Source organism: Natator depressus, chromosome 15 (assembly GCF_965152275.1).
Source record: "Natator depressus isolate rNatDep1 chromosome 15, rNatDep2.hap1, whole genome shotgun sequence".
Lineage (NCBI taxonomy): Eukaryota > Metazoa > Chordata > Testudines > Cheloniidae > Natator > Natator depressus.
The window spans coordinates 16,271,930-16,287,862 of record NC_134248.1 but is presented as its reverse complement, the minus strand read 5'-3'; the positions used below and the strand labels follow the sequence as shown (position 1 = coordinate 16,287,862).

Genomic DNA, 15,933 nt, shown 5'->3' with positions numbered 1-15,933 from the left:
ATGTCTGCATTATAAGCTTCACAGTTATAGCAAGTCCTCTCACCGGTAAATCAGATTGTTTTGATTCCCAAAGCATATCTTATAAATATTTGAGATAGCCAAAACGTGAAATATATGGGCCTGGTCTTGCAAGGTAGAGCTTTCCCTCCGCTACCACTGAAGTTAGTAGCAGTTGAGTGCATCAGTGCTTTTCAGGATTGGTCCTTATATACTTGAGACATCTTTTTTTCAAAAAGGTTTAAATACTGTGATGACATCCAAGGGGTATATACAGTAAAAATTGAAAGATCTTTAAATGATTCGTGACTCTGCCACATTTAAAGAATACAGTTGTCCCAAACCTTCCAAGAGGTATGGTGGGTTACAGAATGTCCTGAGAATAGTCGTCCACATTCCTAACTAGGACTCTGGAACCAGAGAGACATCTCATAAATCTACCTCTCCACCTTTGACCTCTTCCCCTTCATCTAGGCTCACATCTCTTCCTGTTTGTGTCTTTCTGATGTCTTCTCTGGGATGACCTGTTACTTCCTTCAAACTGTCAAAACTGAACTATTCCTTTCCTCCTAAACCCTCTCCCCTCCCCCTTTCTCCATCATTGTTGACAACTTCATTATCATTCCCCACCACTCAGACTCTCACCTTTAGGGGTTATCTTTGATTTCTCAGACCCAGACTCTCACCATATCTTATCAGTTCTCCCTCTGTGACATCTCTAGAAGTTCGCCCCTTCCACTCAGTACCTCTTTCAAATCCCTGGTTCATGCCATAGTTGTCTCTCCTGACCTCCTGATTCCTCCCCGCCATACACACACACGCATGCTCCAAATGTATTCTGGGTTGGGGGGTTTTTTTGGCCTCCTTCCTCTGAACCATCAGGGATGGCCACAGCTGGAGATGGGACACTGGACGGGATGTGCCTGTGCTCTGAGGTGGTACTGAGAGCTCTCTCTCTCTCAGCTGGCTGGTTTTTGTTCAGATGCTCAGGATAGTGCTGGGAAAGAATTTTCTTCCAGGTCAGCTTGGCATTGGCCAGGGTGTGCGGGGGATCGCCTTCCTTTGCAGTGTGATGCGCAAGTCGCTTGCCAGGATCATCTGGGTATATCTCACTTAATCAGTGCCCTGCCATTGGTCCCTCCTATTCGCTGCTTGTGGCACACAATAGTTTAGTCTCCTGAGGGCTGTGTAATACTTTGGTCAACTTTCGGTTGTTGGGTTTCATGTGTGGCCAGCCGGGTGGTAGTGATTGTCCGTGATACGCAGGAGGTCAGACTAAATGATCGGGTGATCCCTTCTGGCCTTAACCTCTGTGGTTTTAACCTTTCTTTTCTTGAATCTCTCCAATTCAGAAGCTAGAGACAGCGTAGGTAGAGCACTGGACTGGGACTCAGAAAACTGGGTTCTCTTCACGATGCTGCTGCTGATCTGCAGTATGACCTTGGGCAAACCACTTCAACTATCTCTGCTTCGCTCCCCTTCCACACGTTGTTTCTTTCCCATGTGACTTACCCTGCTGGGCTGGGTGCTTCTCCTCTTTTCCTGTATCTTCGTCTCACTGTTCAAAAATGTCAGCACTTAAAAGCTTCATTCATGTTCTACTGTGACTCATGTTCTCTCTTGTCTCTCCTTTTCCTATTCTGATGCTGTGTGTCTCATTTAGGTTGTAAGCTCTTCAGGGACTCTGAACTAACAATGGTACTCTCATTTTTACACTGTGCCACGCCCATTGTGGGATGACCACTCTGGAAATTTAATCAGTGTTCTCTAGATATGCTCAGTTAAGCTCATATTTATGTACCTCTCTATACAGTCTCAGTGCTTTCATTTAAGTAGCTCCCTATAACCCAAGACATAAGAGGGTATGTTGTTCACAGAGTCATAGAATTTAAGGCCAGAAGGGACCATTATGATCATCTAGTCTGACCTCCAGCGTAACACAGGCCAGAGAATTTCATCCAATATTGAAGTGCGTTTCTATGCTCGAATTAAGTGATATAATCATTTTACATGAATACCAAATTGTTTGTTAAAGGATTCATTTAGATCATTGAAAACTGGCAATGCTGTCAGTGAAGTGAAACTCCCAACTTAGTTGAATTTCTCTAGCAGATCAAATATCAGGTTTGAAATCGCCAGGCACTCTAAAACCATTGGTTCGCAACACAGCAGGGTCAGCTCGGCCCTTCAGCATATACTAATTGAGAACCATGTATTTGTGTGTGTGTGTGTGTATCCTTTGGATAAGACCTTTTAAAAGAAGGAAAAAAGCCCTGCCAAAGTCCTTCTTGCTATATGTGGATATCAGTGATTCCCCCCATCCTGCCCATAAAGGTAGGGTTTGCCACAGGATCCTTGGCCAGCATTGCCCCTCCCTCTGCTTTTGTACAGGGTCTTGCACACTGGTTTTCCACCAGTCTGCTCCCCCCAAACGTAGTTGGCAGCATTTCAGTGCCACTGTAAGTGCATAACTTGTGACATGCATTAGGGTCCTTTGAGATGCAGAGTGCATTTGACAGCTGTTGTCTCTTAAAAGTCACTCTTGGCCCTCATTTCCCAAACTCATGTTGCATAGACACTAACTTGCTATTAAATATTAAGAGTTCAGTGGGGAAGTTTATCCACAAATTAAACCCCACTTACCTCTTCAGAATGAGTATTGTCACTTTTAAGAGACGTACCTGGCTGGTGCAAATGTAGAATTGTGTGCATGGTTGTGCCTTGTTTGGAAAATTAGACCATAAATTCATCTGAACTATTCACTTGTATAAACTTCCCAGGGGTGCATCCAGTGCTTTTGAAAAGGTCTCAGAACCCTTTAAGTGAATAGTGGTTTTGTTTGGGGTTTTTTTTAACTGACAAATGAAATCTCATTAGTTTCTTCATTATCAGTAATCGTGAGGGGTTGAGGCAGTAGATTTTGTCTGAGCTGGCAAATATATGTGACAGTTTTGCAAGTCTGGTATAAATTTTATGCTTGTTAAAATCCTCTCTCCCATATCATTCTTGCTGAAGAAGCATAGTACATGCACCAGAGAAGTGTTGTTATAATGATATTTAACATACGTAGGAGCCACTGTAAATCCGCTTCTTCAAAGGGTGTTGTAGCAACTGTAACGGTGGAAGGTACTGTATGTTGCTTTGCTAGGGTGTTCTGAATAGAAATAAGACCAAAAAAATGAGTCATGTTAGAACAAATATACAGCACTTCAAAGCTTCTAAAATTCTCCTAGGAGGCCTTAAATGTTTTATATGTTGAAAGGAGTCTTATGAACAATTCAAATCAATGATAATCAACTGAGTAGTTGTACACATGACTGCAAAGTGAGTGTTGACTTCAAATATTTACCAGGGAAGGTCTTAAAGCTGTTGTTTTGTGAGAAATTGTGCTTTATCTGCATGGATGTTTTAGTAATTAGTTGGGTTTTGTGGAATGCATGGCAGTGCTTTCACAATTTTATCTCTCGTTCCAATCTTCTATTCATTTCTGGAATGCCAAAACAACATCTGTATTTCCTGCTACAGAAATGATTGGCAGACATTTTTCAGGCAAATGTATGTAAGAAAAAACAAATGGCAAACTTCATCTGGTAAATGACATTTACAGATCTTGGAAGCGAAAATGCTTTGTTTGAAAAGCCATTATTTGATGGATCTTTTTAAACAACAAAAAAAGCATAGGTTTGCAGTTCCGTGATTTGTCATGGGTTGTGGAGAAAAATAGGCTAGTTTTCATTGACCTATGAAGCATGTGTATCAGGTACAGTATGAATAAGTGCTTACAATACTAAATTGTTCGGATTTGACTTTTGGTATGGAAATCTATGACTCCATCACTACTCAGTGAGTATTAACATAGAGAATCCAAGTATAAAGGAGGTGCAATGGATGGTGGAGGAGACAATAAAATCCAAGGAAAACTACAAGAAAATTTGCAGTTCAGCTGATATTCGCATGTGCGCAGAAGTGATTCACAGTTAATACTATATACATAGAAATCTTATGGATAAGCTGGGAGGAGGGAATTAATCGAAGTGTCGTTAGATGCCCCAAGTGTTTTACAATAGTCAATAAAAGTTTGAAAAGCTTGGGGTGGGTAGAGTGGGAAATCTTGGTTTTGATATTTGCTGAATCCCATTTCTAAGGTAGTGGTTAGTTGGAATACTAGGAAGGAAACAGTTAGATTGCAAAAGTATTGGGGCAGCCACCTAATGGCTTTGAGTGAATCTGAGCGGTATGACATCTAGATGGGACCTAAATCCACCAGCCATGGTCCTTTATAAAACATCAGCGCTACCTCTCAAAAAATCTTCCAGCTACTGCCTCTTCCCTTCCTCACATCATTTCTCACTTAGCTTCTTGATCTCTTTCCCACTCTTTCTTCTCAGGGGCGCCCTGAACTGACGCCTACGGCGGCGGCTGCAGGAAAGTTGCTGGCTCAACGTCTGTTTGGCCAGTCTTCAGAACTGATGGATTATGACAATGTGAGTTGTTACTTTTTTTTTTTTCAGTATTGTTTATAATGGTTAAAAACAAAACCCAACACCCTAGTAAATAGACAAGAATCATTTTTTCTAATTTGGGATCCAGCTTTTCAGACTGGGTGCACTGAACTAGAACTCTTCTCGCTGTTGCAAAAGTCTCCATATCAAATCATCTATTTTTGTAGCTGCTAAATGCCTAGTGAGTGTCTTTCATCATATGGTTCGACTGTAACATTTGGGGTTGTTTTATGATGTGCCAGGTACCCACTACAGTTTTCACTCCTCTGGAATACGGTTGTGTAGGACTGTCAGAAGAAAAGGCAGTGGAACATTATGGACTGGATAACTTAGAGGTATTAAAATTTTTAATTGTGTAACTAGGACTTAGTTTCAGCATGTAGAGATGGGAACTTTTCCCTGTGGAAACTATGGTAACAAGTAAAAGTGATTTTTGTGCAGCCATTGGTCTAGATCCCCAAGCCACTACTCCACATGGTTAGGAAGATTGAACGTAACTGCTCCAGAGACACCAAGGACCTCAATTTCAAAAGCAGGTGGTGTAACACGTATCTTGGGAAACCAAATTACTATTTTAATGAGTGATAAGTTACAGCCATCATTAAATGAAACTGCTACATCCCATTTGAGTCTTCAAAATTAGCTGCCCAGCTGCCTTATTCACCTAAAGGTTTCTGACGTCCCCTAGAACTTTCAGGTAAACAGATTTCTACTATAGTTCCATTTGTTTGATTGAAAATACACTGGTCTGGTATACTTATGCACTGCACGCTGATGAATAAAATTGCTTCAGGAATACATTCACCATCCACACAAGCCATGATGAGCTGCGTGTGAGTTGCAATGCACCATTGCTGGTGAGGAAGTTCAGAATCATTGTTTCTATTCAACTGCTGCACTGTTATAACAAATCAAGATTCCAGTTAGCCACTTTGCAAAAGAAATGTAGGGGTCTCTTTATTCAGTCTTCAAAGAAAGGTCATCTAGGTCTAACGCTTTATATTGTGGAAATGGAAATTGTAATAATTGGCAGCTCCCTAGTTCATGTGCAGTCAGTTACTGATACGTTCTTGGTTACCTTGATACTCAATTTATGCTTTGAAATCAACATTAGGCTTTAGTGCTTTTATCACTTCTACTGTAATTCATAGCTTTCTGGGTCTTAACACCACCTGAAGGACCATAAATGGCAACAAAGCAATTGTTCTTTCCAAGCAGTTGATTTTTGCATACAGCATTTGGCTTAGCTATGGCTATAGGTGAACCTCATTATACTGCAAGAAAGAGATTGGTTGGTTTAAAAAATTGTTTACTGGACAGTCTGGAAAAATTACCCTTTCAATTTCTCCTGCAGTACATGATTACAGATATGAAGAGCTTACAGTTTTTCATATGCTCAAAAACTTAGGAATTCTCTCACCTTTTGGTCAAAAGAGGTCTGAATCAAATTAAGATCGGATGATTACTTTGAATTCAGGACACTAGAAATGAGTAATCTGACTTTTTTTATATATAGAGAGAGAGATATCCTGTATAAATAGCTGAGCTTTCTGTGAAAAAGATTTTTTCTGCTCTTGGTCTTGCTTTCCATGTGTACTTTTTATCACAGTAACTGCATATCTTGTAAGCTTTAAAAAGAAATCTAGCCCACTAATTAATGCTGCTATAAAAACCAATCTTGGTCTATTTTTCTGTTTATACAGAAAAATATAGTGTATAGTACCAATTGTGTACAATAATAATAATCATGATGCTATCATGTCAAATGTCTGGTAGTTATAGAAATATATATTCTAACAAGGAATCTTAATATTCATTTTTCCCAATCAGGTATACCATGCATATTATACACCTTTGGAATTTACAGTGGCTGAAAGAGAGACAACTCAGTGTTACATAAAAGTAAGCGTTCAGTACTTTTAACTTTTATTAAAACAAGTGATATGGTCTATATTTTGCTTTAGGAACAAAAAGCATTTGTCAGATTGCTGAAAAACTTTCTCAAAATTGATGGGTTCTTTTCCCAATCATCAACCATTTTTCTCTAGCCATAGTCTCACACTTTTGATATTCCTCACATAACACTTTACATCTTCAAAGCACTTGACGAGGAGTTAGCAGTTCTCAGTGCTGATAGAGTGCTCCACAGACAACACATTCAGTTCTTAGGGAATTTCTGAATATTTATTCAGATCAGGGTATTATTGTGCCGCCTTTTTTCTTTAAGACAAGGGAGGCAGTTCTTCATCAGCTAAATGTAATCTTTGAATTGTCGTCCCATTTGTCCTTATAAAACAAGCCACAAAGGCCTCCCTGTTTTACACCAGAGCTTCAGACCTGAAGCAAATCTCATTTTTTGGAACAGTTCATTTACTCTGATTGTAAGGTTTGCAGGCCCACTTGACTGTGGAAAGAAGCTTGGCTAGGATGAAGCATAGTATCAGTGGAATATCTGGTACATTTTTATGTCAGGGGGGACTAACTTCTACCTTTGCAGTGGGATGAATGTATTGACCTAATAGGTCCATCTCAAAGTATTATGCTCCTAACACCCTACGCCTAGGATATGCCAGACACTGATAGTTGAAGGGATTTCCCTCTATACATTTTGTCAAATGCAACCTACAAAAACAGTTAGGTTGCTTTTATCAATGTCATGTCCAGCATAAGAAGTGAAGTGTCATTACTTCTTCTCAGCCATTACGTTTAGATAGAGGTAATGGTAGTTCAGTATTTGAGGACAAGATGGCAGTGATACAATATCTGCTGAGAGTCACTTTGCAGATAATGCTTATTAAACTCTCCCACAAAACAAGTGAATAAACATTAAACTTGCAGTTGACTTTGAACCTCTGTGAGGGTTTTTTTGTTGTTTACAATCTTTTCAATATTAAGGAATGTCTTATCAGGAGTACTGCTGTTATACAGCGGTGATGAATGAATGAATCCACAGTCCCTATGCAGCCTTTAACAGTCCAGGCTGACATGCGTAGCAGAGCCTTTTGGACCAGTGGCGATTCAGTGCCTGATACAGATGCTCAGCTACATAGGGAGATTGTCACTAGTCTTAGAGTGAAAGTGCTAAGATGCTGTCCTGTATAATCCACTTTCCAACGTTGTTCTGGAACACAGGTGAGCATTCAGTGAGTCAGGCCTCCACACTCTTAATTGCCCACAGCAGATTCAACACTCTTCGCTCCTTCCTGGGCTTGACTAACTTTAAAAAAAGTCACTTTGCATATATGGTAAATGTACCTAGCCAGACAGGCTGCCATAAATGTTCTTTGACTGAATTATAATGGCACGGGATGACCTGTGGTCAATGGTGACCATCTTTGGAAGTTCAGCTAATCAGCTGCCAAGAATTCCTATGTGACCAGCCTGTATCTCGATCAGAGAAGTGCTAACTTGGCCAATCTGGGTCAAAATGAGGTTAGGATGGGTATTGGACCACCAAGGACATTTGTAAGACGTCACCTGACAAACCACAAAGCACGTCACTTACTTTAAATCATTGTTTACTGATGGCTCGCTAAAGTCTGCAGGATGCGCCACAGAGAAGCCTGAAGTGTTGGGAATGTAGATTAAAATCTCAGTTCAGCAAATCATTTAAGCCCATGTATAAATCCCAGTGAAGTCAGTGGGATTTAAGCTGTGGTTAAATGCTTTGCTCCATAGGGGATAGGCGGCTGAACTAGTACTTTGGGGAAGCCCAGCTTCATGCCCCATGATGTTTTGCATTCAGATGGTATGCCTGCGAAAAAAAGAGCAGCGGATCATTGGCCTTCATTTCATTGGACCAAATGCAGGTGAAGTGATTCAAGGATTTGCTCTTGGAATAAAGTAAGTACAAAGGAATGGCTCTACTTTTAAAGCCTGATTTTTAAGTTATTGTAAGAGTATAAAATATATCTGCTGAATTTTGGCAACTCTATAAAGAATCGATGTTTTATGTTACTTTTATGTAGTATTACACATATTTTCACTAAAATACTGTCGTTCTTCATTGCGATATACTGGATTTAGTTAAAGAAATAATGGCTATAGTTAAGGAACAACTTAGGCAAAGTGTATGATTGGCCAGGCATTGTTACACCAAAAAGTCAACTTGAGTGTCCACCTATTAAGTTTAGTTCCTTCAAAGAATGACAGAGAAGCCTTTCCCAGCATTGCGCCCACAAAGCAGGAAATGGTTTTATAAACCTGCACAAGCCTTTTCTTTTTTTTTTAAAAAAAAAAGTTCACTTTGATGTGTTGTCCATGAGGGGCCTCCTTATACCAGTCGAGTCTCCTAAGGATCTCGACCCTTTAAATGTGCCACCTTCCAGATCCTGATTCAAGTCTAGCCACCATCTGACTTAAATGAGACTAGACAACTCCTTCATTGCCTGGAGCCCTATATGAGCTTTTATGCTTCAGGGCATAAGCCAACTGCTAAGTGAGAAGGTGAGGAAGAAGCTTCTCCTATGTGTGGGAAGTTCTTTCATAATTTCCCATTATATGGAGATTTTACACCTTCTGAAATGTTTGGTACCAGCCACTGAGACAGACAGGACACTGGACTAGGTGAACCATCGGTCTGATGTAGAATGAGAGTTTGTTTTCATTGATAGTGAGGCACTTTCTCCTCTTGGGTTGAGTCCCCTGCCGCCTTTTCACTCCTAGCTTGAGGAACGATCCTAAGTCCTCTCTCTAAAGTGCAGAACATCACCGCTAGATCTGAGATGTGCCCGAATGCTTTTTTCATTCCTCCCTTTGTCACTGACTTGCATCTTCAGACATGTTTATTATAACGATTAAATGTATAGTTCCGAACGCCATACTATTTTATGAAGAAGGCAAACTCTGGTCCCTGAGAAACTTTTTCCTAAGGATAATGTCAGCTAGTTGTCCTAAATGTCATCACCATATTATTATGGCGTTGTTGGCTTTTACTTCTGAGTGTAGCATAAATGAAAAGCAGAAAGGACTAAGGCAGCAGGACCACAAGTATCGTGTGAGGAATATCTTGGAAATTGTTGACTGCAGTATACCCCAAATATGCATATTTCCAACATATGTGTAGTTCATTAGTTGCCAGTGGTAGAAATTCTAGTATTGCGTTTTTTAGGAGGTTATCGTTTTGAAGTTTTATCCAAAATAACCAATGCAAAGGAAGTATTTGAAACTGGAGCACTTTTCTGCCTTGCCTCTAGCCACAGTAACAGATTTTCAGAAGGTCAAATCTTGGTGTTGGTATACTGCTGTATTTCACAAGTCTTGGGTTTATAATGTACAGTACAGGCATAGTAAGTCTGAACTGCCATTTCACTTGATCAAATATTAGCTCTTATTTTATCCCCCATTTAAAAGGATGTCCCCTGCCAAAATAATCTGTGCTCTGGTAACGTGTGGTCTCTGCTGATTTTTATCCTACAGGGATTCGCCGATGCATATGAGATACTAGTGAAGGTTTCTTCCTTTTTTCTCAGTATCTAATTTTTCCAGCCTGAAACAATACTTAAATTTAGATCTTTGATCATGTTGCAGCGTTTTCAGAAAATGACTTGACAGGAATAGTGGCACGTTTTAGGTATGACTGCATTGCAGCTGGGAGTGTGCCTCTCAACATGGAAAGACAGACTGGCCCTAGCTTTGCTCATGCTATCATGCTAAAAAGAACAGTGTGGACATGGCAGCTGAGGCTAACCATCCAAGCCCACCTAACCCCCTTGGTCTGAACTCCTGCCCTGCAGCATCCACACTGCTAATTTAGTGTGCTAGCTCGCACAGAGCTAGTGTGAGTCTGGGTACCCAGGCTGAGAGGCACACTCCTAGCTGCAGTGTAGACAAACCCTTAAAGGTCATCTAGGTCTAAGCCTTTTGTGGTCAGAAGACTGAAGGAATTAAGCAAGTAGGATTGGCAGGTGCAGAAGTGGAAACCATGGATGCATGCTATGTACCTTTTGGAGAGTTTTCTCTTGTTTGCATTATAGGAAATTGCAAGTGTAAGCACCATACACCATCTGATATTCTGAGAGGGCAGTCTCATCTCTCTTTCAGCTGATTTTTGCCTGCAAACCAAACTATGATTTTTTCCTACATGGCTACCAGTAGGAAAACCTGATGTCCATCTGCAAATGTTTTAATACCTGAAAGGATGGTCTTGTAGTTAAGAAACTGGACTGTGACTCATGAGATCTGGATTTAGTTCCTTGCTTTACCACACTCACTATGTGACCTTGGGCACATGAGTTAATCTCTCTGTACCTCAACTCTTCATCTATAAAAATAAGAATAATAATCCTTCCCTACCTCACAATGTTGTGAAGATAAATCCTTGAATGGTTACCACGTAAGTACCTTCATAGACTATGGTTGTGTTGGTAATTGTCTCTGCTTTGCTTTTTGGACAATAGCTTCAAATGTAACTTCTCCACTGGCTATTACTCTAGAAAAAGAGAATAAGGTAAACCCAGTCTGATGCTTTGTGCCATTACAGATGTGTTATGTGTACAGAGTATGACTTTGTTCATTTTTTTTTGGTAGATGTGGCGCTACGTATGCGCAGATGATGAAGACAGTTGGCATTCACCCTACCTGTGCTGAGGAAGTAACCAAGTTATATATCACAAAGCGCTCCGGTTTGGATGCAAAGGTCACAGGTTGCTGAGGTTAAGTACAATCCCTGGACCGAAGTTAAAAGCACACAGTAGAACTGAGAAGGAAAAAGAACATTCTGAACTGACACAGCTTTGGTAATCGTAGTCCTGCAGTCAAGGTTTCCTAGGTATCACTCCTTCAGTAGACAACAAAAAGCAAATTTTACAATCCCAGCCATACAGTACCTACCTTACGAACTGCCCACACACATATTTAAAATCAACGCAGTACTTAACCTTCAGGAAATAAGATTTATGTTAAAAAGCATCACTTCTGAAGTACCTGTGTCCTTTGTCTTGCTGGGAGCTAGAGAAAGTCATCATTTTCTGTACATCAAAATGTTTCTTGCCCATCACTTGGCATCTAAAGCCATGTAAAACTTAAATGGATGTCACTTTGTTACAGGAACAGTGGCCATCACACTACTAACCATTCCCATCCACTGGCAAATTAATCCCACTTGGATGTCATCCCTCAGAGAAATGCATTGTGAAACAGAGGTGAAGAGGATGCCAGATATTTGGAGCTCTCTGAGAGTGAATGTGTGACTTCCGTAGCCAGGGTTTTCCCAATAGAACACCTTGCTACTGACCTCCCCCAAGAATTCATCCATGAGGAATGATGTCCAAATCTCACTGAACTGAACCAGCGTCTCAGATAGTGAATAGAGAACACGGGCAATAATTCCCTCTCAGCTCTGGCGATACAGCTCCCTACTGGTGGTAATCACAAGAGTTCAAAGTCAGGGCTCATTGACAGGAGACAGATCCCAAAGCATACAGCAGTAGGTAAGCAGCCTTCAGTGTTTCAGGGAAATGTACCATGTACAGGAATTGGTAATAGAGGAGAATATAAAGTGACCATTAGGGTTGTTACACTATTGGGCAAGTTCACTGTTGGCATAGGCAGTGTGTGTCATTGTGGAAGCTCATAGAATTCCTTTAGAAATGAGGAAATTTTGCCATTTAAACACTTACAGAAAGAACTTTGGGGTTGGTGAGAACTTCCCTGCACATTTTTCAAATTGCCAATTAATTTCAGCTCAGATTGAAATGGCAGATCACACAAATTATTACTCCAATGCCAAATAGTAAGCAATACTGAAAATTGGAATTGAACATAGAACGCTGTGTGTGCTGTTCGCACAGCTCAAGTATTTGACATGAATTGGAGTGGGTGTATACGATCTTTGTTTTTTTAAAATAGATTTTCATTGATAAACTAAAACTGCTGTAACTCTCACAATTAGCTTGTGGTAGTTGGGATCTGAACTGCATTATATTAAAAATAAAACCAGAAAGGCAATGTACCTGTTCAGAGCTCACCTTAAGATACCTGTCTGCAAACTGTTCTTTCAGCGTATTGCCCAAACTTCTTGTAGGAAGAAAGCATTCAACAAGTGTGAGCTGCTGCTTCTTCATGTTGGCCAGAAGGGGGAGATCCTGACTAACATGTGACAATATAAAAACAAGATAGAAATCCAATAGCAGAGATGCTTTTGCCAAATACTGTTAAATAGGCAGCCTGACAAAGGCAAAACAAAAACACAAACCCTCAGATTTTCATTTCAAGTAGCAATTTATTGCTAATACTGTATTTTGAGAAGTGCAATCACATATTTACTCACTACCCTTTAAAACAATGCATGTAGGAAGGGGAGGGGTTAGTTACCATTCTTTAGAAAGACACCATAAAAATCAGTCTTTCATACTGTATTTTAAACAGCATTATTTTTGCAAACGAGTTTTGACAGTTTCCTAGCCATCCTCGCCCTGTTAATTGCAAAGTTCTTCAAAACAGTTCGCTGACCGTGTATATCTTTGAAACTTTTTTCTTAGACTGTCCATTTTAAAACCTTGTTAGTTTACTATTTCACTGAGAGTTATACTATAGACAAGTGGTGGATTTAATTTAAGTTTAAAACGTATCTTGCCACCAGAATTGTATAGCACATGCCCCAGAAGCTATTGAAAAACTCTGAAGCTTCAGCAGACATTATCAAAACAAGTGTAATAGTACTTATCAACACACCATCAAGGTGGTATTACAATAAATTCCTTTCAGGGATCTGACTTTAAAAACAAAACAGAACCAGCACTGTGGGGTTTTAACTGCCTCATTTCCAAAGTTTGACACTGTAAATCTTAAATGTGTTATAAATGTATTAAGTCTTGATCCTGGGTGAAGCAGATAATATACCCTAGCAGTACAGAAAGAGCAAATAGGTTTCCTACTGCTGTTCAAGAAACATAAAAGTAAAAGCTGTATATGACGGGTTACAATATTTCTAAGTTGGTTTCACAAAGCTAGAATTTCAAGATACAATTCACAGCTATTGCGGCTTTTCCTAAAAACAAACAAACAAACAAACTGCACCATACACACAAATTAAGGATAAGTTGCTTCCCAGATCTGTGACTCCTAACATTACAGATTTTAGAGTAGCATGTTCAAACTAGGATTTGTATTGCATAGTCCATAAAAGAGAGGAGTGGTTCAATCAAACGCTGTTGCCTAATGAATATAGCATTCTGCATTTCTCATCACATCTGTTGATTTGCTTGAGTCACCACTAAGAACAAGTCTATGGACTTGCAGGTGAAAGGAAACATTTTGGGAACGGAAATGTATTTGGTGTACTGCCTTTTTGTTGCTACTCCCTTCATAAAAAATGTTTTGAAAGTGTCATGTTCACACACGCGTAGTCAAAACCTCCCTATCTCCTTTGGTAAAAGAGGACATCCTGCGGAAACATAATATTGGAGCCAAAACACCTCTGTACATTTTTGAGCAATTAAAAAAAAAAAAGCTTACAGTAAACTTTAAAATTCTTTCAAAATATTTTAGTTGATTTAAATATTGAGCATTTCAGAGCAAAACCTATTTGATCTTTCTCAGCTGCTGTGACATATTATCTGCTTCACCTAGAGCATTTCGGTTTTCAGAGATCTTGCTAGGAGAAACAGCCCTCAATTGGTTATAAGGTGTATGTGTGAGAATGTCTAATGATCTCTGTGTTGAACCATGGCATTGCTCATTCCCTTTGCATGCATTACTCAGGCACCCACTGGTTCAGCCATGGACCATGTTGCTGTTGTACTCAGTCCTACCTGTGGAGTTTTTGTGCATTATGTGCCATTAGAGAGAGGCCCAGGAGGTGAGATGAGTTAATTTCCCTTCTATCATGAGACTGCCAATGGAAAAAACAACTTGCTGTACTGCAACCAGTAAAGAGATCTGGTGGGAAACTGTCCAAGATTTTATGTGGGGTGTGAAATTAATCCACATCATCACTGTCTGAAGTAGCTGTCTAAGGGAGACTTTTTTTGTTTTCAACAATTTATTTTCACTTGTTTAGAATCACAATATGGTCTTATATAGACTCCATGAAAATTGATCTTGCATGTTAAATTGCATCCTGGCTCTGGTCCTCATTGACTACAACGTGTTGTCCACTGAAGTAAATCTTGATGTACGTTCATAGCTACAAAACACTGATGTGTCAGAACCAAGAGTGAGGCAGAGTAACTGAAAACTACTTGGATTGGTATTATTTTCTTGGTGGATTCCTTGTGTGCTCTCCAGGGATAGCCTTTTGTAATAAAATCAGCCTGTCTAATGTCAAGTGAAAAGTCTGATAGATGCTGCAAATTATTTACTCTGTGTGTAAGTGAAAATGTATGTTTAAATGAATACATGCAGTCAGGCTGTCTTCTCGGGGTGCCAGCTAATGATGGCTTGTGTGTCAAACCACACAGTGGAGTAGACAAGTCTGAGGATTGCTGGACCCCTATTAAATATTTATATATGATTCTGATATTTATTGTTACATTATGGACAAATAAATGATTTTCTTAAAGACTATGTTGCAATGTCTTTGCTTAACTTAATTTACAAGCATGGTCTGTGCATACTGAAAACTTCATCCTAGTGGTCATCAATTAAAAGTGGGGCCTTTTTATTCTAATGTTTCTGTTGGTGGGATGCTGATTGGTAAGGAAACTAAAAACAGTCACCAAATGAAATTCAATGCCTAGAACGTGAAGTCACAGACATATCTCCCAGCTACCTAATCTCTCTAGTTACTAGCCCCTGAAAACTTTAATGGATTTCTAGCTTTACAGCACAGCAGGGTGACCTTGTTTTATTTTAAATTTAAAACAAAGGAACTCCTTACGCGCTGTAACTATGCTTTCAAATGTTCTCATGGCTTGCCCAGGTAATGAGAGCTACCGGATTGGCTCATAATACATGTGTGTTGATGATGATGTGCCTTCAAGAAGCATGCTAAGAGGAAACTCCCTTGAAACACTGGGAAGTCAAAGGATTAAACAAAGCATTTATTTGCCTTGTTTACAAGGCACAAATAAAATGGATTATAGTGAAACTGCATTACAGCGAAACTAACTAGTTGATTATGGGTAGTGCTAGGAGAAAACATGTTGCAAAAGAAATTAGGAATTAACTTTAGTAGAATGTTGTTGTAGCCCATGCGATGAACTTCTGTCCATCAGAGGAGAAAGAACCACATTGTCTGGTTTCATTCTCAACTTCCTTTTATATCTCTAGTCTGCTCTCCTTGGTGAGAAGTTCCCACTTAGGTTTTACCTGATAATCAGACCTCTAACTGGTTAGTTTAAAATTAATTCTCGTATGGATTCTGCCCTTGATGTGGTCTTGAAAAGGAATATTGTCACTTAGCTGTACTAAAGGCCTTTTCACTCACACACAGTTGATCTCTTGAGGTTTCACTGTAGCTTTTAGCTTTCTGGACCCATTTGTCCTAGCTTCA

The 15,933-nt window shown here is 39.7% G+C and overlaps 1 protein-coding gene across 4 annotated transcripts in view; it reads left to right on the top strand.

The window, feature by feature from the left end:
• The window catches only part of TXNRD2 (thioredoxin reductase 2), a 51,532-nt gene extending 36,619 nt beyond the window's left edge, over positions 1 to 14,913 (top strand). The window contains exons 13-18 of one of the 4 annotated variants that reach the window (XM_074972932.1): positions 4,386 to 4,481; positions 4,742 to 4,834; positions 6,330 to 6,401; positions 8,245 to 8,342; positions 9,447 to 9,558; positions 11,028 to 14,913. In XM_074972932.1, the coding sequence (XP_074829033.1) occupies positions 4,386 to 4,481; positions 4,742 to 4,834; positions 6,330 to 6,401; positions 8,245 to 8,342; positions 9,447 to 9,558; positions 11,028 to 11,087 (531 nt within the window). In that variant the 3' untranslated portion in view covers positions 11,088 to 14,913. Of the gene's footprint in view, positions 1 to 4,385; positions 4,482 to 4,741; positions 4,835 to 6,329; positions 6,402 to 8,177; positions 8,343 to 9,446; positions 9,559 to 11,027 lie in introns of those variants that run through there. The other 3 variants (XM_074972929.1, XM_074972930.1, XM_074972931.1) reach the window with 3 other exon arrangements.
• Positions 14,914 to 15,933: the final 1,020 nt, after the last annotated feature.